Source organism: Acanthochromis polyacanthus, chromosome 2 (assembly GCF_021347895.1).
Source record: "Acanthochromis polyacanthus isolate Apoly-LR-REF ecotype Palm Island chromosome 2, KAUST_Apoly_ChrSc, whole genome shotgun sequence".
Classification (NCBI taxonomy): Eukaryota; Metazoa; Chordata; class Actinopteri; family Pomacentridae; genus Acanthochromis; species Acanthochromis polyacanthus.
This window is the reverse complement of record NC_067114.1, coordinates 9,637,033-9,658,412: the sequence shown is the minus strand read 5'-3', so window position 1 is coordinate 9,658,412 and position 21,380 is coordinate 9,637,033. Positions and strand designations below refer to the sequence as shown.

Here is a 21,380-nt window from a genome sequence, read left to right as displayed (position 1 = left end):
TCTGTGTTAAAGGGCTTAAAGAACCAAGTCCAGGTGAAAATGAACATAGTCAGCTGCCCTCCTGTTACCACCGTCCTCATCAAGAGACCAGATTTAAAGTATCAGCTGGGCTTCAGTGTCCAGAATGGCATTGTAAGTATAAATGGACTGGAGTATGCATTGAATAGTTTGACATTATTAGCAAAATAGGTTGAATTTTTGTCTTGGACAGACTGGCAGCTGTAATCCCAGGAAAGACTTTTGCTCTGAAACATTTTGAGAAAGTTCCGCGAAGTTCTAGGAAAGTTTTCAGCAGGATGCTTATTATTAGTTCCCAGAAGATTCTTCTTAAAGGCAGGATACTTCTTTAAAGATGTTGATTCAACATCCTGTAACATTGTGGGAAGGTTTAATAGAAGAACTGCAGATGAAATGTTAAGAAAAGTTCTTTCCTCCTCGATAACATCTTAAAAACATTTTTTGAATGTGGATTTGAGGACAATCTTCCTCTGTTATAATTGGACATAATCTGACAGCATCCTCCAAATACTCTGAAAGTTGAAACGTTCCATCTTAGTTCACTTTTAACCTCACACAAACATTATATGGGTTATGGGTACATTCTAAGAACACTCTGCTGAGTTCTAGTAATGATTTCAGTGGGAGGTTTTCTGTTAGTATCCCAAATGTTTCTCTTAAGGGATGGAAAACATTCTGTCAATATGTCGAGAACAGGTTTGCTGGTACCACTGTTAGCCTGTCATGCCCCGATGTTCATAAAATTGTACGTTGAGTGGATTTTTGTGGGAACGTTTTATTGAAGAAAAATAAATACAATGTATTTACCCAAAACATCTTCAGAGCATTGCAGGTAAAATGTGCCACCTTTGTTAAGTTACTTTCATTTTTTTCTGAATGTTGCTTTAACAGTGTTCTTTGTTTTGTTTTGTTTTTATTGTGGAACACAATCTGACACCATCCTACAAACACCCTCTGAATCTTAAAATGTTTTATCTCACTTGACTTCTAACCTCAAAGGAACATTGTTTGAAATGTTTAATATTCCCAAAATGGTCTTTAAAACATTATTAGAACTTGTAGATAATGTTAACAAGTTTTAGAGAATGTGTTCTGCTGGCTGGGGTGTTTTAAATGGTACATTTTGTATTGTATGTGTTTGACATCCCCACAAGATTAATCTGCTCATTATTTTACTTCCTCTGTACTAGATACACCGAGGAAACACTGTCAGCATTGTGATAAATTGCTACAGCGACTCAGTATTTATACATATAACATGATGCTTGCTGAAAAATCCCCTTATCTGTAGCAGGGATTTGATGTGCCATCAGTTCATCACATGAATTCTCTTAACCTTAAAGCCTCAGTTTCAGACAGTACCACTGTGTTCCTGTTATTTTCCCCATTCATTTTCCCCTTAATTTTGAATACAAAACTCCAATAAACACGTGGACTTTTCTTCTTGTGTGTGCTTTGCCTGACAGATCTGCAGTCTGATGCGAGGAGGCATTGCAGAGCGAGGTGGAGTCCGTGTGGGTCACAGGATCATAGAGATCAATGGGCAGAGTGTGGTGGCCACAGCACATGAGAAGATTGTACAGGCGCTCTCCAACTCTGTCGGCGAGGTCAAACTGATGCATACAAACACACACATACACTGTAACACACACAATAACTTCATCTATGCTCATTTTGAAACACAAAGCGAATATTGCAATATTGTGACTATTACTGTTTCTCCTTTGCAGTTGTCAGGTTAGAAAAGGAATGAATACAGGTTGTGTATTTACTTACTCGATTGGTTCCTCCACTGACGGACCTATAAAAACGGTTTCATGTCTTACAGGGCTCTAAAGAAATGTTATGAAGCAAAGCAAGAAAATAACCTTGAAGGGTTATTTATTTAATAGAGAATCTGTATTATACACTGAATGCAGCAGACAGGATAAATCAGAATACAGTGGAGCAGCATTATGGGAAGGGTGGGATCTTGCAAAATTGGACATTAAAAGTTGGAAAACCTCCACCTGTGCTGCTTTAGTTTTATCTCTCTCTATATATATATATATATGTATATATCATTTTTGTCTATTTTTTTTAAATTCTGTTTGCTTTATTTTTTTCTTTTGCTCATTTTCTTTCATATTTGGGTTTATATATAATTATTTTTAATACAGGGTGACACAAAAAAAAGGAAACTTTTTAACAATCCAATAAAACCAAGAGTGATGGAAGAAAAATATTTTATTCATAGTAATTGAAACCTTAAAACATGCCATTTAAGAAACAATGATGGAATTTTCATTTTTTTAAAATTACTTCCCGTAGATGGCGTCCTCCTGTGCGAATCCATTCTTGAAATCTACCTTGGGCTATCTCAAGAGTAAAGTGTACACGACTCGACCAAGAACTCTGGATGAGTTAAAACAGAGAATTCAGGATGAAATTCACAGTATCCCAGCTGAGATGTTGCAGCGGTCAATGAGGAATCTCAACAGCAGATTTCAAGAATGCATTCATACAGGAGGGCTGCACAGTGGAGTAGTGGTTAGCACTTTCACCTTGCAGCAAGAAGATCAGGGGTTCGTGTCCTGGCTTTCCTGGGATCTTTCTGCATGTTCTCCCTGTGCATGCGTGGGTTTTCTCTGGGTACTCCGGCTTCCTCCCACAATCCAAAAATATGCTGAGGTTAATTTATCACTCTAAATTGTCCGTAGGTGTGAATGTGAGAGAGATTGTTCGTCTGTATATGTAGCCCTGTGACAGACTGGCGACCTGTCCAGGGTGTCCCCTGCCTTCGCCCGAGTCAGCTGAGATAGACTCCAGCACCCCCGCGACCCTAGTGAGGATAAAGCGGAGTATAGAGGATGGATGGATTCGTACAGGAGGACGCCATCTATAGGAAGTAATTTAGAAAAAAAGAAAATTCCATCATTGTTTCTTAAATGGCATGTTTTAGGGTTTCAATTACTATGAATAAAATATTTTTTTTCCATCACTCTTGGTTTTATTGGATTGTTAAAAGTTCCCTTTTTTTGTGTCACCCTGTATAAATATTTTTGGATTTTATGTTTTTTTTCTACATTTGAATATATATATATATATATATATATATATATGTTTTGTTTATTTTTTGCTAATTTTTTTCCTATATTTGGGACTTACAGGGTTAAGTCTATGTGAAAACTAGATTACTGGAGTTGTCACATGTCACACTACTAAAAAAAAACACTGCAAATATCAATGCAAGTTTCTGCTGTCATGGATCGGTGGGCTCAACCTGCTGACAGTTTTAAATGAAAAGTATTTGTCAGGTTGATTTCTTCACAGAGCTTCAGTCACTAGTCAGGCAGTTCTTTGTAGGAGACTCTAAATCGTGTTGGAAGGCATAATAAAAAAAGTCACTACCTGCGTCATTACTTTTATACAGAAACCCTCAAAATGTACTGTTTTACTCTGTGCTCACTGTATGATGAAATTTCCTAGTGGTTTACTGCTCTTTGACAACACATGTACACAAACATACAGATTGATGTACACAGTCCCCTACAGTTTTCTGTTTGTCCATTTCACTGAAAACTGTTGCTTCTCTCACCTCCAGATCCACATGAAGACCATGCCGGCAGCCATGTTCAGGCTTCTAACAGGACAGGAGACACCTATGTACATATAACCGATGGCCAGGGAGCGCTCGACAGGACAGGCCGTCAGCTGTGATTGGTTATCTTACGCCGCGAGCCATGCTGACTATAGCGACCGGAGGGGCAGGATTTGTTCTCCCTGTTGATTCATTTCTCTCTCTCTTTTTGTTTTTCCTTCTTTTCTTTGGGCTGATGAGTTCAATTATTCATCATGTCTCCCTTGCCCGTGCTTAACATGCAACAGCCATCCTATTGACACAAGATGCTTAATCCATCTGACCAGCTGAAGAGGCCGAGTGTGTGTGTTTGAGGGTGTGTGTGTGGGTAATGTTTGCTATTTATTTGTCCTGTCTGTGCTTTTCTGTCAGTGAGATAGTGTGGACAGACTTCTGGAGCGAATGCGCCACAGTTTATTTTTTATATTCATGTAATGCAATATGATACTTCTACTATACTCCTTGTATAGTTTCATGTTCCTCTCTGTTTATTTATTTTCCCATGTAAATACATATTTTGCTAATATTGTGACTGAAGGCAGTGGGGAGGGAGGGACCACAGCTGCATTGTAAATATCTACTGAATCTTGCTGTTAAATTTGAAAGCAGTCCGTGGTGACGACAAAGACACAATTAAATGCCGGATTTCATTGTAGTTGCCAGTGAAAAGGAGAACGAGTTACGTGTTTGAAATGTTGGGCTTAAATATGCCAAGTTGATATGATGTACATGTGAATGAAACCGATGCTTGCAGCAGGGGTTTTAACGGGAGAAAACGCCATATACTTTTGTTTTACGGCATTTTAAGGCAATACACGAGTTCAACCTGTGAATGGCAAGATAAGTCTTTTCTAAATCTCATGTACAAACACTCACACACATTTAAATAACAAGCAACTATTAACATGCATAATTATGCTTTTGATATCAAGCCACATGTATGAAAACTGAATTTTTCTTTTGTGTGCTGCTCTACTGTATGTTCATCTTTAGTGTTCTGACTGAAACTCATGCATATTATGAGTGGATAGTGAATGTAACTGTGTTGTGTGAGCTGTCTCATTGCCATAAGCAGTATTAGAATGTCTGTACATAAAGAGAAACTTGTCTAGTATTGTGCTCATGTTAAAAAAAACAACAACAAAAAAACACACAGGTTTAGTCACTGCAAACACCTTCCCAACTGTATGTTGGCCTTCAGTCTTGAGAGGGAAAGAGAGAACTGTGAATCACACACTGTGACTGAAAAAAAGCCTTACCATGGAGTAATGGTTTTACAATGCATTGTAGTAAATTTTAACCGTATGAACATTATCTGTGTGCATGCCTCGTAAAGTAGTATCACGTCATTGTGGCAAGATAATAAAATCTGAGCTAAACCTGGCTGGATTATTTTGGAGTGGATCAAACTGCACTACGAATATTAAAAAAGGGGAGTTGTATTGACATAACCGTGATTTTATGAGTGGCTTTTCTTCTATCGAAGGCCACTTCTGCCAAGAAAAGCAAAAAATTAATAAAGAAAACCAGAAAGCTTGACTTGACAAGAATAAAAAAAGACTCATCAAATTATGATTCATGTCCAAATTGTGACTCACTGTCTTCAATTTAATTTAGTAAATAAAGCTGAAGGTGATTAGACTCCTCTGGGGAGATTCTGTAACTGGCAGTGCCATTTGGCATGTGTCTGGAGTCATGTCCAGTTTCCTGCACTGATAAATACATCGATAACTTTTATACCACCTATAAAAATGATTCACAATAACTGGTGCATGGTACATGCTGGTACAACTCATTGCTAACAATTCCATTGTGAGCCACTGGTGCCCCCCAGTGCTTAGAGTATGGTAGTGCAAGTTCTGCAAAAGAAGAAATATAGTAAAGAAATGCAACACGCTTTGTAATTTAGAAGATTTTCTTTACTCCATTACAGCATTTTAAAAGATCGTAAATTAAGAATGCAAGAAATTGCTGATTACATACAGTCTTACAACGTGTAAAATGTTTGTTATAAAACAATGTTGAGTATCATAAATACACACGTGGACAAAATTGTTGGTACCCCTCAGTTAAAGAAGGAAAAACCCACAATTCTCACTGAAATCACTTGAAACTCACAAAAGTAACAATAAATAAAAATGTATTGAAAATTAAATAATCAAAATCAGCCATCACTTTTGAATTGTTGATTAACATAATTATTTAAAAAAACAAACTAATGAAATAGGGCTGGACAAAAATGATGGTACCCATAACTTAATATTTTGTTGCACAACCTTTTGAGGCAATCACTGCAATTAAACCATTTCTGTATTTGTCAATGAGCGTTCTACAGCTGTCAACAGGTATTTTGGCCCACTCCTCATGAGCAAACAGCTCCAGTTGTCTCAGGTTTGATGGGTGTCTTCTCCAAATGGCATGTTTCAGCTCCTTCCACATATGTTCAATGGGATTCAGATTTGGGCTCATAGAAGGCCACTTTAGAATAGTCCAACGCTTTTCTCTCAGCCATTCTTGGGTGTTTTTGGCTGTGTGTTTTGGATCGTTGTCCTGTTGGAAGACCCATGACCTGCGACTGAGACCAAGCTTTCTGACACTAGGCAGCACATTTCTCTCCAGAATGCCTTGATAGTCTTCAGATTTCATCGTACCTTGCACACTTTCAAGACACCCTGTGCCAGATGCAGCAAAGCAGCCCCAAAACATTACTGAGCCTCCTCCATGTTTCACCGTAGGGACAGTGTTCTTTTCTTTGTATGCTTGGTTTTTGAGTCTATGAACATAGAGTTGATGTGCCTTACCAAAAAGCTCCAGTTTGGTCTCATCTGTCCAAAGGACATTCTCCCAGAAGCTTTGTGGCTTGTCAACATGCATTTTTGCAAATTCCAGTCTCGCTTTTTTATGAGTTTTTTTCAGCAGTGGTGTCCTCCTTGGTCGTCTCCCATGAAGTCCACTTTGGCTCAAACAGCGACGAATGGTGCGATCTGACACTGATGTACCTTGGCCTTGGAGTTCACCTTTAATTTCTTTGGAGGTTGCTCTGGGCTCTTTGGATACAATTCCAACGATCCGTCTCTTCAATTTGTCATCAATTTTCCTCTTGCGGCCACGTCCAGGGAGGTTGGCTACTGTCCCGTGGGTCTTGAACTTCTGAATAATATGAGCCACTGTTGTCACAGGAACTTCAAGCTGTTTAGAGATGGTCTTATAGCCTTTACCTTTAAGATGTTTGTCTATAATTTTTTTTCGGATGTCCTGGGACAATTCTCTCCTTCGCTTTCTGTTGTCCATGTTCAGTGTGGTACACACCTTTTCACCAAACAGCAGGGTGACTACTTGTCTCCCTTTAAATAGGCAGACTGACTGATTATGAGTTTGGAAACACCTGTGATGTCAATTAAATGACACACCTGAGTTAATCATGTCACTCTGGTCAAATAGTTTTCAATCTTTTATAGAGGTACCATCATTTTTGTCCAGGCCTGTTTCATTAGTTTGTTTTTTTAAATAATTATGTTAATCAACAATTCAAAAGTAATGGCTGTTTTTGATTATTTAATTTTCAATAAATTTTTATTTATTGTTACTTTTGTGAGTTTCAAGTGATTTCAGTGAGAATTGTGGGTTTTTCCTTCTTTAACTGAGGGGTACCAACAATTTTGTCCACGTGTGTAATTGTTAGTACCATTTGATGCCGATTACATGTCTAACCTGCAGGCCATACAGCAGTCAGTTGTCAGCAGTGTGTGTCTCTTTGAACTATCTCTGTTATCTCTCACTGGGTCAATGTCCAGTTTGTGCCTGTCATGCTGAATTGCTCTCAGTTGGTCTATTTGGTTTTTCTGCAGGGCGTCAGTTCAGGGGTTCAGGTCGTTTTGGTCGCACTTTAACATGACCTTTATCCCAACACCTTGACGTGTGGTTTCAAAGGCTTCTAATGCCTGCTCCAGAGGGAAACGATGGGTCACGAGGGGCTTGACGTTCACTTTACCTGACGACAACATGGCAATGGCCATGGGCCAGCTGCAACACGGTGAAACAAACGTTTTACTGAACAGTCCATTATCTGTTACACCAAAAAACTGATCTTAAATCATTGACCAGCTTTGTTTTGAGCGTCCGCTTATTGGACAAAAAAAAGGAGGATTATTAGATATTTCCTTACGTATTGCAGTAGCGGAAGACGCCTCTGATGTCCACTTCTCTCGTGGCAGCGTTGACCAGAGGAATAGTGGCCATTGGAGAGCCGAGACCCACCAGCACAACCACACCTCCTGAACGAGTTGCCTGACAGGAAAGAAAACAATGAAAAATGGCATTACTTGAAAAATTTTGTGAATCTGCAGATCCTAAAGCTTTTTGGCATTTTTGCTTCACAGTAGACTAAATGCAATGAGAGATAATTATCAGGGGCTCAGTGCATTGAGATCCTGTACTTAAAGACACATGAACAACAAAGGGAAAAATACTTAACGGTACATGTCTCTCTGAGTGTTGCACTACTATATGTTGGATTAATGTGAAAGCTTAATTTCACTGCATTTGGCTGACATGGTGCGAGATGTAACTATTTTCCATACTCTTTTACAATGTATCATATTTTATAGACTCTTATATTTTGTATCTAAACTTTTGAATCACGAATCAACCAGAAACTAACATTTGACAATACTTCATTCTGAAATTTTGTGGAGCAGAGGTATAAAGTTACATAACACAGATAGAATCAAGTAAAATAAACACTGAGAACCAGAGATAAAGAGATAGAATACAGTTTGTCATTCTGACAGTCATGCAGCAGTAACAATAGCTGTGCTTTTATCTTCTTAGTTTTGGGTCCATAATTCTCAACATATCTTAAAATGGTCTGAACTGGGTCACGTACATAGATGGCTGTTTGGATGCTGCTCTCAGCACCAGTGCATTCAATGGTCATGTGAGGCTGAGCTCCCAGTGTGTCATGTACACTCTTAGCCAGCTGTTCGGGTGCATCTCCTTTCTTCACCGTCAGCTGGAAGTCCGCTCCCAACTGTTTGGCCATCTTCAGACGCTCTGGAGAAAGATCTGAAGAAAGTAAAGGAATGTGATAAAAGGCAAAGATTAGGGAGATCTTATCTGAATTGGCAGTTTCATTTGGCATTCAGGTAAGCGTTTATAAATTGCATGTTACCAGTGACGATGACCTGAGAGGCCCCCATGGCCTTGGCCACAAGCAAAGAGACCAATCCAATAGGTCCTGTAGAGACAGAGGAAATAAACAACATGCGCACTGTAGACACTGCATGAGTACTCATGTTGAACCTGTGTTACACAACTTAACCTTTATTGGGAAACATCAAGCATTTCACTGCTTACAACAGAGGGTTTAAATGTTCATTAACTTGTTTTCACAACATCAAGGATGTGTTAAATATTAAGTATCTTGCAATGTATCTTATGGTTCACTAACTTTTCCCCCTCTTAAGTTATGTCGAGTCAGTATGATTTTCATTTTTGCGTCCCTAACCGCTGTGTGTTAATCAGATCCCTTTCGTGCATGGGCATTTTAGTCAAATAAAGCACAATCACCTTTTTTTTGTTACATCAGTTTGCAGCACACCCCAAAAATACACTCTGCAGTAAGTTATTGATAGAAAATTACGACCAAAGTTGGTGAACTTGTTTTACGGTGTGATTTTAGGATGTTGTGCTCATTTATACCTGCACCACAAATGAAGACAACACTGCCGAGGGTCACACCGGCTCTGCGGCAGGCATGGATCCCCACAGACAGAGGTTCAATGAGAGCTCCCTCCTCAAATGTCACATTATCAGGCAATCTGGACAGTTGAAATAAGACAGAGAAATGGAAAAGAGGAAGATAAATTGAAGAGGACATATGCAAAGGTTAGGCAAGAGATTTAGCAAGCAGTTAGAACTCAGGCAATTGTAAGGTAATCTGTGGGGAAAAGTCATGCAATCCTGAAAAAACTGTTACTTGTAACAGAAGTTGGCACTGTGCTTGTAGTATCGACATAGGTTCCCATCGTCGGGGGGTGTGGCACAGAAAAAGATGGTTGGGGACAAATTATAGCGTCCGTTTTTGAAATATTCGTCGGTCTCGCGAGGTACACCAGGCTCAATGGCGACTCTGTCACCTGGAAAATACAAGACGAAGTTTATTGCACTGGATTAGTTTGAAAAAGATAACACTACCACTGAGTGAAAGTGTGAACTGATTGGGATATCATAAAAGGGTAACACCAAAGTGAGATCATGGATCCAAATCGTGTTCACTGTAGTTAAATTACAGTTTCATGAATTGATATATTTAAATACATTTACAGCACTCCAAATATTGTTGTTGGAAATTTAAAAGCACCTCTTTTTCCCCTTTAGTAGAATAACCAGATTTCTGCAGCACACATTGTTGGAGACAAAGCCTTTGGTACTTGAAATCTCTAAGACTCACCCACCTATACTCACTCACCTACATTAAGGTGCTTGACTGCTGAGCCCACTTTTACCACCCGTCCAGCAGCCTCGTGCCCCACAACCATCGGTTTCTTAACCACAAAATCTCCGATCCGGCCATTCTGCCAGTAGTGCACATCTGATCCACAGATTCCAACAGAGTGCATCTGCAATAAAACCTCTAAGCGGAAAACACAGACAACAAGACAAGGACATTGTGAGAACAGTCCAATACATAGTAAAAGGAGGGTGTGAATTTTGTCACCTTATCACAAAAACACATTAGACTAGCCTGATTCTAAATCTCTGTGAACAAATACGTGCTCAGTGCAGCTTAAAGCTTGCAACTGACTAAGTGAAACAGGTTTCAAACAATTGAATTTGGAGTCATAAAGACTTTCAGAATGAGAAGAATGAAAAAGTGAATTTAATGGGATGGCAACAAGTACTTCTTTTATGCATTTCAAAGTTACAAAAATCAATAGTTCGTTTCTCTTAAGTTTAAAAATATTTCTAAAGGAAAATCAAGATGAACAGAAGAGTCGGGCAGTTGCAATGTTGCAACTATGCAGCTGACAATCAGATTGCACTGTCTCCGATTTAATACTTTAAAAATAAACATAACCTTATGCAAGACGCACAACATGTTTTGGCTTGTTAAAGTGCACCTCAGCATAGTAAATGATCTTCACCAGAAACACATAAATACCGTTAGGTTCTGGCTCAGGAATGGGGCGGTTTTCCTGCGGACAAAATGCACAAACAGTTGCAATAGGTTTAATTCACAAAACACTGTAAAGTCAACATGCAGCGCTAAATCTTGTAAGTTTATGATCCGTTTCGCACCAGCCTGAGGTCTCCCGGAGAATGCAACACCACGGTCAGGTTTTCCTGCGCCATGACAGAAACAGCACGGAGGCTTCAACAGGGCGAAGACGAACCACACGAAACACAGACACCCAGTCCAAAGAGAAATCTCACACTACGTTCAACCTCAGTCACGTCAAAGTCCAGGAGCAGGCTGCATGTTTTACTTCCTGGTAGCGGGGGCTGGTACCAAAACAAAGTATCTGATTGGCTAAACAGCGGCGGCACGATCCATTTTGCAGGGATGGACGCTACCAAGTCAAGTCAGGTGATTGCACTTACAAAAGTACAGGTTACGTCAACTACAACTTAATCTTAATTTAGAACATGGTTATATTATACTGTTACTAACTTAAAGTTTCTATTTAGGGTTAAAGTCCAAATGCCGTGATGAAATCAACAAAAAAAACCTTCAACTCGTGTAGCAATAGTCGAGTCCGATAAGACTGTCCAATTGGAGTACCTCGACAAAAGCATGCTCGTTTTATTAGGCTGAAACTAATCTGAATTAAGTGCTGGGATATTTTTTTTGTAAGAAACCTGCACTTTTAAGATTAATATTCTGGTTTAGCTGAATATTTCTCAAGGATTCTCCAGATATTGACCACAATATATTTCTATTATTCTCAAGGCATTATGTCGTTAAGTCCTCACTTTTCTTATTCAGTTTCTGTGTTAAATCCAAACGTTTTACATCTTTGCACTAGGAAATAAAAAACACTGCAGGTTGATATTTTTGTGCACTTAAATGCAATATCCACTACAAGATAAGCAGGTTCCATTTTATCCATCCATCCGTCCCAATTTGCCTGCATTCAAATCACTTGCCCTTTTAAGGAAGGTTCATTTCATGAGACAACAAGAAAACTGGGGAGCAAGTCAAGGGGATAAAATTCTGTATTTATCAGAAACAATGAATTAATAAGGACAACATTACAATACGATATGAGCATTAGCTGTGTTTTAATGTGAGTGTACATTTATACAAAAGACATGCAGAAAGGAAATGTAAACATAATAAACATAACTCATTTTTTTGTCAGTACATTATCTACAATATGCAAATGTGAGCAGCACAGCAAGCGTTAACATGCTTTAGTTATGTATATGTTCGCTTTACATTTGCAGCACTGGACAAACTCCGGTTGGAAATCACACAGTTCACCTCGATATTTCTGCAGGTTGTCCATGCTGACATAGCCTGTAAGGTAAACAGAAAAAAAATCATAATACCAAGATAATACTTCTTCTGTCTATCAGATGCTGAACACTGTCAAATAATAAAGTCCAATTATCTACTATTATTTGATCAGAAATATGTAAAAACATACAGTAATCTATGTTAAATACTTCACCTGTTAACATGCTACTATCTGGACAGTTTCCCAAATGATTACATAGAGGACCCTCACTTTCTGTTGAGTCGGTCTCAGATGGTTCAGAGCTGCCACAGAGCAACAGGGACTTCATGAGTTTACTAGGCAGTTTAACATAAACTGAACTGAATTCTGAATGTTTACAGTGGAAAATCATCATACTTGCTTCTGCTGATTTCTTCACTGTAGTCCTCTTCTGTCAAGAGACTAGAACTCTTCTGGGAGCCCTGTAAAGCAGGAGGTACTACAGTGATTACAATCCTTTACATGATCTGTGTGTATTCCATTGCTTTGTGTGCTTACCTGTGCTTCTGACTGTTCATCTTCATACTCCCAAATCAACCTCCCAACCACATTCCTCACCTCTAAAAAGATATTTAGTTAAGTATTGTCCCTTTAATGACAAGCTGATTATGTTTTTGTTGAACAAACCTTAGAATAGTTGTTAGAAACTTGAAGAATTCAAACTATTCACCATCTAACACTAAACGGCATATACTACTACTAATTAAAAAAACAGCAAAGAAACATAGCTTTTTGTGTTTCTTATCTTGTTAATCAACTTGAAACCTCTCAGATTTATCCAGTAGAGATTTAGTATGTCAGTAAATCAGTGAATATACTTAATCCTCACCGTCCTGCACGGAGGCTGGAGGCAGCACATAATGACCAATGCTCACAGACTTCACACTCTGCCGCCTCTCACAGACAGACAGAAACAAACTGTGAAAAACCATCACCTTGTTCCAGAGGTAATCTTTGCTGTCAAATATCCTGGGGAAAAAATACATCTGAATTGTAGAAAAAAAATATCTTTACAACTTGTTAGCTCGATGGTGAATGTAGAGGTTTTCAGCTTTTTTCAACATGCTCACCTGAGAGTATCTGGACATGTAGCATCCTCACTGAAAAGGTAATCTGCTGCCCTCCAACTAACAACAGTGCCACCCTCCAATACTACAAGAAAATATATGATTAAAACAAGCCAGCTCCAATGACTAAACCAAGAAAAATGTTGCTTCAGCTACCCTAACCCGAACTCTATTCCAGTAAATCTTCATCTAGCTATTTTAAGCTAGCATGATGTTAGCAGTAACAAGTTTATTGTATTAATTCATTAGTGAACTTCCAGCTAACCGGAACAATAAAGACAGTTTTTATTGAGCAAGTGGGTAAGTTTGAATAAGCCCATAGTCTAAACATTGTCCTTATATTAAGGTACTTACTCCAAAAGTTGTGACATGTTTGTGGCACGCTGCTTGAAAACCAGGCAGTCTTACCCCGAAACATAGCACTCAGTCTAGTCTGTTTACAAGGAGATGTTAGCTACTTTCAGCTAGTAACTATGACGTTGAATATGTTATTTCTTAGTACTTCTTCCCTTCAAAAGATAAAAGCTATAGAAACCTCTGACCAACTGCAGCTACTAGCTACTTTATGCTAACAGCTCTGTAGTTTGGCGCTCAAATGGCTCTGCTGCGTTTAGGTGCTGTCATAAACGGTCGGAAATATTATAATCCGGAGACGAGGACGACTCAAACAGCTCAGGCCTGCTGCTAGCTAATAGAAGGGTGTTTTTTGTGGCCGTACACGTATTGCTGTGTGTCCATACGCTGTTTAAATCGGCCTACCGAAAACATAACCACGTAAAATGAGAACCAGCGCCATCTAAAACAACTTTTACCTACCAAAGCCACTATCTGGATGATTAGCTAACTTAAGACGTTTAAAGTCAAATGCGACACAAACTGCTAGTAAGAAACCAGCTTCGTTATTTACATTATTACCACAGCAAACGTTATAAATTAAAAACATTTAGCGTTTTTTCAATATGTTTTACCTTTTTAGATGTTGATAAAGAGGGGCCAAGAGAGGATACACGGTTTCTGAATGAACTTAGCATCTACAAGCTAAGGTACGTTTACATTGCTTACTCACAGTGACATGAAGTTAGTAAAGAAAGCATTAGAGGCTGTTTAGTGTTTTGTAAAGCTGCACATGAGAAGGCTTTTCCCTCTCGATAACTGTCACCTGTTATGTTGTGCTTTTGACTGAATATAGTGGGGGTTTTTTTTGTTTTTTTTTACATTGCTGATGTTAGTAAGGGTGTTCCTGAGCTCTGTTTCCAATTTGCAGAAGTGACATTCCTGTTCCAGATCACCAGACTGCATAATTCCTAATTTTTGGAGATATATGATTAGTCTTTGACCAGTTTTAATACACAGAATAGCAGAATACAATACACTGACATGTTGTTGATATAGAAATTCAAGTCAAGTCACTGTTATTTATATAGCACATTTAAAACAACAGCCAAAGTACTTTTCAGTATAGAAACAGGGTTGGTGTTGCAGAGTTATCTGTCAAGTTTAAATAATAAGGTTAAGACCCTAGAGTGTTAAATATGTTGTAATTTACCTGATTAATATCCTACAAACTAATTTACCCTCTTCTATATCAAACAGTAAGGTTAAGACCCTACAGTATTATTAATTATGGGAATTTACCTGACTAATTTAGCAAATGAAATTAAGCGTACAAAGTTATGCATGGAAAACCCAACAAATGCAAGGATTTCCTAAGACCAAGCCTGTTTGTGATATAGTATATAGTATTAAGTATGTATACATACACAAAACAAAAATATAAATGCAACATTTTTGTTTTTTCTCCCATTTTTTGAGATGAACTCAAAGATCTAAAACTTTTTCCACATACACAATATCACCATTTCTCTCAAATATTGTTGACAAATCTGTCTAAATCTGTGATAGTGAGCACTTTTCCTCTGCTGAGATAATCCATCCCACCTCACAGGTGTGCCATATCAAGATCCTGATTAGACACCATGATTAGTGCACAGGTGTGCCTTAGACTGCCCACAATAAAAGGCCACTCTGAAAGGTGCAGTTTTATCATACAGCACAATGCCACAGATGTGGCAAGATTTGAGGGAGTGTGCAATTGGCATGCATATGCATATTTTTGAGTGTATGACAGAAACAGATCTCACCAGCAGAATGAGGCTCAGGAAAGGCAGCCATCTTCCTTGACAGGGGGGTGGTAAAGGTAAAAGGGGGTGAAAGAAAAGGGTAGCAGAGAAAAACAGACGACAAACACGAGAACATAAACACTAGACCTACTGAATGTATTAATGTATTGAAAAACTTGTCAGTAAACCTTTCATATATGGACACAGAAGCTTACTTCGTTACTCTGGGTAATGTGATCTAGACCCTTTCTTCCAATTTACTTTTCAGTATTATCGGCCTGCATACATTTAAAAAAAAAATCATGCTCAGTTGCATTTCTTCTTTCATTTGTAAGGGTTTTCTTTTTTTATCACTCTTGAGCAGTTTTTGCTGTGCTATATTTTACCACCAGATGGCAACATTTGCAGCACATACAACTGAACACGAAGTCAGACCATTTTCTATGGCTCTTAACTGTTCAGTCTGCTAATGCATTTAAAGTATAATTCTGTATTGATCAAACAGTTTTCACTTAAGGCTTTTTCAGTGTGCACACATATCACAGCTGACATTAAATAACAGCGAGTGTCTCAAGGAAATGAGAACCACAATCTCCTAAATGCAGCCACCCTTTGAAAGCAAAGCTACGCTGACTGTGATATTGAATTAATGAAAAACTGGGTCTTTTTATGAAGCTTTTTATGGATGAGTCTACACGAGAGGTTGATATGAAGTGATGGAAATGCTTCGTTGGAAGTAAATGGATTTTCTCAGAGATGAAAAGCAGTTTTGTATTTATGTACGGTCCATTTTCACCTACAGCAGTAGAGATGTGCACTGGTTTGTAGATAAACCCACATACTGGAGAGCGGGTTTCCTCAGTATGTAGACATCAGCACTCCTGGTTTATGTTCTATAAGCTCCTCGGTGGGGTTGCCTGCAGGTTAGGCACTCATTGCCATCACACAGCTCCCCGCACAGAACCCGTTGACTCTGTTTACGAAGCCCAATAATGTCATGTAACCTTGTGTTTTATAACAGCGGTGGCCTATTAATAAAGATATTGCCATACAGCACTATTGCCAGACTGCTGCTGGCATAAGTGATGGGCTATGCTTGTCTGAACTCTGAGAAGCCGGAGAAACTATCAGTCTGTCACATTGGAATAGGTTTTGTCCCAGGCTATTAGGTCTGCACATAGGAATTGCATGGAAACCTCTGTGCACTTGCCAGTCCATGTATAGCTGCTCAGCTCCTCTGTACTGGGATGTAATGAATGCACAGAGGCTGAGACTCTACCTGAGACCCTGCGATGTTCTACAAATAATCATACATCACAGTATGCTGCCTGCACGTACTGTTATTGGTGACTGAGTTTCTTCACTCCACGCAGTGACTGGTGGATGTGGTTCAAAGCAGTGATAACTCTGTTGCCATGACAACAGTGAAGCAACACCCAGTTTCTTTTACCCAACCCCCCAACATGGGAAGAGGGGCTGTTTGGTGGTACATGCACTGAGGTACATTATGAACATAAGAACAGGAGACAAATTATTTGATGTTACTTGACCTTATCAGTGAGCAGCATCTTTGTTAATATGATAAGATGGCATTAATGGTTATTGCTTGTTCTGTGTCTTGCAAAAAAAAATCTTGCTGGAATATGGATTTTAATCTGTGTGGAAATAATTTGTGTCTTTAGTGCCATGCATAAGAATGTATATCTTCTTATGAGAAGCACTGAAACAATGTGTGTCAATGAATTGACATACTGTACTGACAACCATACAGTACTGATAACTAGTTAGTCGTTTAAGTCATTTATTTAGCAAAACTGTATTTTTGGACCACACTGTTTTATGTGAAATTCTTATTTTTGGGATGTAGACAAAAAAAAAAAAAACAATATGAAACTGTCACACTGCAGTCTGAGAAACTATGATGATGACTTTTTTGAGTTTCTGATTTTGTAGGCTAAACAAATAATACATTATTCTGGAAAACAATCGACTCAGAAATAGATGTTGTTTTATCAGATTCATCCATAAACAAATGAATTGTTCGCTGCAGCTCTAATTAAATTAACTACTGAAACAGCTAATCAATTCATTGATTAGTAGACTGACAGGAAAGTATTCTACCAATGCCAATTTGCTCTGCCCAGTGTCTTTTCAGATAATAAATTCAATTTTTACTGGACTGGACAAGACATGCAAACAAAAGATTTAATCTATAGACTTTCTTAACAATTGTTCGACAAAACTCCACCGATTATGATTAAGAAAATGATTCTTAGCTGCAGCACAAATCCAATTGACCTGACCAATTTAAAAATACTCATGTTTTATTGTTGTGCTCCAGTGCTTAGATTTTACATGTCTCTTGCTCTTTTCTTGGACTCTGGTCTTTTTTGTGTTTGTTTGTCCTCTGATGTCCAGGAATTATTCACATAATCACAATTATGCAAAAATTACAGGATCTGTCCTCTTCCTCGCCTTTGTTTCTTGTTGTGCTGATTTTGTCCTTTCAGCTTGGCTCCTGCTGGACAGAGAAAATGGCCTGTGGTGGCAGAGCTGGCTGCCTCGGGCTCATCCATCTCCCCTCTGTCCCTTCTGATATTGTTCCTTTGTGTGGTAGCCTAGATTGCTGTATTGTATCGCTGTTGTTTCTGTATTGCTGTTGTTGGTGGTAGTATTTTAGGGCTCCAGCTCATTATTATTTTTGATTTAGATTCATCTGACAGGCATTTTTTGGATTAACACACTTTTAGACTTACTGAACTGTGACAACAGTGCGCAACATTTTCTAGAGGCTCAAAGTAACATCTTTATACTGCAGTAACCATTATGACTGCGGTATTTAATGTCATATCATGGAAGAAATCCAGTGAATAATCATATTTGAGAGGCTGTAACCACTAAAATTTTAAAAACTACTTACTTGCGATTTTAAAGAATTTAGTGGCATCTAGCAGCGAGTTTGCATATTGCAAAGTGAACGTTTTGAGCTACGATAGAAACATGGTGACAAAACATGACGGCCTATGTGACACATGGCTCACTTCCTCTGTATAAAGGGCTCATTTTAGCCAATAAAAACACAACAATTTACATTAAGAGGTCATCATAAATGACTGAAAACATATTTATGAATACTCCTTTCTGCTAATAGACCCTGCTAAATCCTACACCTTGGTCTTTTAAATTATTCATCTAGTAAATCTATTTCTGATTAATTTTCTGCTAGTTGATTGAACTCATCAACTGAGCTCTGATATGTGGCTCTATTTGTGTTACATAGATTTGTCTCTCTTTGGATTTTTTTCAGCAGTAAACCTAATGCAGACATGGCATATGGAACTTACTATATGCTCATTTGGAATTTGATATCCCTACTGTAGTTATGTTTCAGAGGAAGTGATCTATTAGGAGGAACTGCAATACATATGTTTTAATTGGACAGCTTTGTTTGAGTGAAGGCTGCTTCATGAGGGTACACTGACTCATTTATGTAATCTTTTATGAGGCACATCATCAGAAAGCATAAAAAAATAACAGCATAGTTAGCAAAAAGGACAATTCTTAATAACATCTCTACTGCGTGGGGGCTGTAGAGACATTTTTGTATTGTGTTCGGACAATCCGGTACAAGAGAGACCTGGATCAAGAAAACGATGTGTATGAAATAATGTCCAGGGCTCCAGACAAGCTCCATGTCTTTATGAATTGCAGCTGGCTTTGGATTTCATATATTTACTGCTCCCGGACATCACTAGATATCCAGTCAGCAGTCTTGTACGGTACTTTATCAACAAGATGGGGCTATAAACCTTACTGGAGTTACATCATTAAAGAGTTATAGAAGAGTTCATGTGCTATCCACACCAATCTGTCTCCTTAACTTGCATTCAGCTTAGTTCTGTGTTAAATGAGCAGCCTATTATCCACCCATTTCTCTCGCTCCCTATCAAGTGTCTTTCTCTCCAGCTCAACCAACAACATCAAAGGAGCGTGCTTCAAATCGCAGGTGTTGAAGGATTAAGGCCACCGCAGCATGGGGTTTTTATTCTCAGCTTCATCTTTGATGTAGTGTCTCTTTGACTCACTTGTGTTTCTAACCTGTAACATGGATTAGTAGCCTAGAGTGTCCACAGCTAAACTGAAAGTATGGAGAGCCTTCATTCTCACACAGCTACATTAAGTAGGTTCAAATCAAAGAGGCTTCACTTGGGAACTGGTACATGTGTTCTAAAGGGATTAGTGTCAGTAGCTGGGCAAATGACAAATGAAACTGGTTTGGATTTCAGGAGAATAAATGCACTCAGATGGTATTGATTTATCTATTGTTTGCCATACCATTTATACTGTGGTCCCTTTAATGCTCCTCAATGGTTTTGCCATTAGGAAATATTATAAAATGGTGATCCAGAATGTTTAATGTAAATATTCTGTGAATTAGTTGGTCCATTACTGATACACGACAATCAAAGTGGGATAGGAGCTGTAAATTACACAAACATTTAATAATTCCCACAGGATGAATCCTCATGACTTTGGTGATTTGGTGGTGATTTCTGTAGCGCTAAGATATTGCTTTTTTCTGCCAGTGGGGCTGCTCAGGTATGAGCTTCAGGGTACTTGTCTCATGAACTGATCCAGTTTTGGGCCAATGTTCTCTTGCTAGTTGCCTATTTGTCTCTGTTATCCTGTTCTCTATCCCCAACACCCTAACCTGGTCGAGGCAGATGGCCTCTCTTCTTGAGCCCGGGTCAGCAGGAGGTCTCTTCCTGTCGTAAAGGAACAGTTTTTTTTCCACCGTCATACATTAGATATAATTAAAAAAACACATAAAATAATACAAACTAAAACAAACACGTACCAATCCAGATTTTTTTTTAAAGAAAAGCTTGCTCATAGGAAGATCCAGGGAATTCTTGGATTTTTGGGTTTCATATATGTTTTTGTAGGGTCAAAACCTTACCTCTAAATTACTCTGGTTGATCTTTGTAATTAATAATGCTGTAAGATCTTAGCCCTAAATGTATGTTTAGCAGGTTAAGTTCCATAATTTAAAACACCAAGAAGGCAAGAATTTTTAAAGCAATTTGCTGAATCTCATGCACATATCAAGTCTTAAAAAGTTTGATTGTTTCTCTTTTTAAACACATTTTTGAACACTTCAAAGATTCAAGATTACAATAGAGAATTTTCTTCTTTGTGGAAGTGAAGTCCAAAATTGTGCCTTGAAATTACTTAATTTTAAAATTTACAGTACACATAGATGATCAAACACGAGCCATCAAACAAAGTGCACCTTATTTAGCATCCACAGATGCATCTTATTGATCTCCCTGGAAAAATCTCAACAACAACTGACTTGTTCCATAAAAAAAAACTGACACCAAACTGAACTGAAGAACAAAAAAAAATCAAAATGTCATAGGCAAATTTGTTTTTCCAACTCTGCAAACTCATACTTGCATCTCAGAGGAAGTGAAGGGGACAGGAAAACTTTTCTGGAGTTGCCTTTCTGGTGCTGGCTGTAGGCTCTTCGCTGACCTTTCACCCTGGCTAGGTCACCGGGGTTTGTTGTGCGTTGAGGAAGGACAGCATGGTACATTGCTCTTCAGACCGTTAAGAAACCATGTAGACAACAGCTTAGGCAACGTCTGACAGTAGGGTGAGAGGAAATGTCGCCAGCTCCACAGGCTTACCTTTAGGGATGCAGGCTCACTCTTGGGCAGGCATATACTGTAGACTCAGACATGCGTCACGTGCACACATACACGTGTTCATACATTTGCAAGACTGCACAGAGGTATCGGTTAGGCAACGGATGGGGTGAAAAATGCTTTAGAACAGAGGACACCTGCGAGACAAAAGCTGCCAACAGAATCAAACTTTTGACTGACTGCAGCCAAGTTTATGTCTCACCAAGGACTGTCGTGCTGCTTTGCCAGAACATGTGTGAACGTTATTTGCCCTCTTAGTTACTTCAGTGATGACTCATCCTTTGGAGTTTGGAGGATGGCATCACTAAGAAATGGCCGCTCCCTGGGGTTAACACCACGCTGAG

At 38.7% G+C, this 21,380-nt stretch overlaps 3 protein-coding genes across 7 annotated transcripts in view; 1 reads left to right on the top strand and 2 right to left on the bottom strand.

The window, feature by feature from the left end:
* The window catches only part of apba2b (amyloid beta (A4) precursor protein-binding, family A, member 2b), a 95,235-nt gene extending 90,214 nt beyond the window's left edge, over positions 1-5,021 (top strand). For 2 of the 4 annotated variants that reach the window (XM_051944989.1, XM_051944984.1), the window contains exons 12-14: positions 13-132; positions 1,485-1,625; positions 3,602-5,021. In XM_051944989.1, the coding sequence (XP_051800949.1) occupies positions 13-132; positions 1,485-1,625; positions 3,602-3,673 (333 nt within the window). In that variant the 3' untranslated portion in view covers positions 3,674-5,021. The remainder of the gene's footprint in view (positions 1-12; positions 133-1,484; positions 1,626-3,601) is intronic. The other 2 variants (XM_051944986.1, XM_051944985.1) reach the window with 2 other exon arrangements.
* Positions 5,022-5,534: 513 nt separating this feature from the next.
* LOC127532995 (sorbitol dehydrogenase-like) lies at positions 5,535-11,145 on the bottom strand. The gene is made up of 9 exons (XM_051944991.1): positions 10,937-11,145; positions 10,800-10,833; positions 10,107-10,271; positions 9,615-9,774; positions 9,338-9,456; positions 8,808-8,873; positions 8,523-8,701; positions 7,803-7,924; positions 5,535-7,660 (listed from the first exon to the last, which is right to left on the bottom strand). Exons 1-9 carry the CDS (start codon positions 10,988-10,990, stop codon positions 7,495-7,497), a joined length of 1,065 nt encoding a protein of 354 aa, XP_051800951.1. The 5' UTR covers positions 10,991-11,145; the 3' UTR covers positions 5,535-7,494.
* A 691-nt stretch (positions 11,146-11,836) lies between these two features.
* terb2 (telomere repeat binding bouquet formation protein 2) lies at positions 11,837-15,451 on the bottom strand. Of its 2 annotated transcripts, none has more exons than XM_051944994.1 (7): positions 15,347-15,451; positions 13,209-13,290; positions 12,968-13,107; positions 12,637-12,698; positions 12,496-12,560; positions 12,313-12,401; positions 11,837-12,158 (listed from the first exon to the last, which is right to left on the bottom strand). In XM_051944994.1, exons 1-7 carry the CDS (start codon positions 15,375-15,377, stop codon positions 12,043-12,045), a joined length of 585 nt encoding a protein of 194 aa, XP_051800954.1. In that variant the 5' UTR covers positions 15,378-15,451; the 3' UTR covers positions 11,837-12,042. The 2 variants fall into 2 exon arrangements, with proteins under 2 accessions (XP_051800954.1, XP_051800955.1); XM_051944995.1 differs by lacking the exon at positions 15,347-15,451 and adding an exon at positions 13,560-13,975.
* Positions 15,452-21,380: the final 5,929 nt, after the last annotated feature.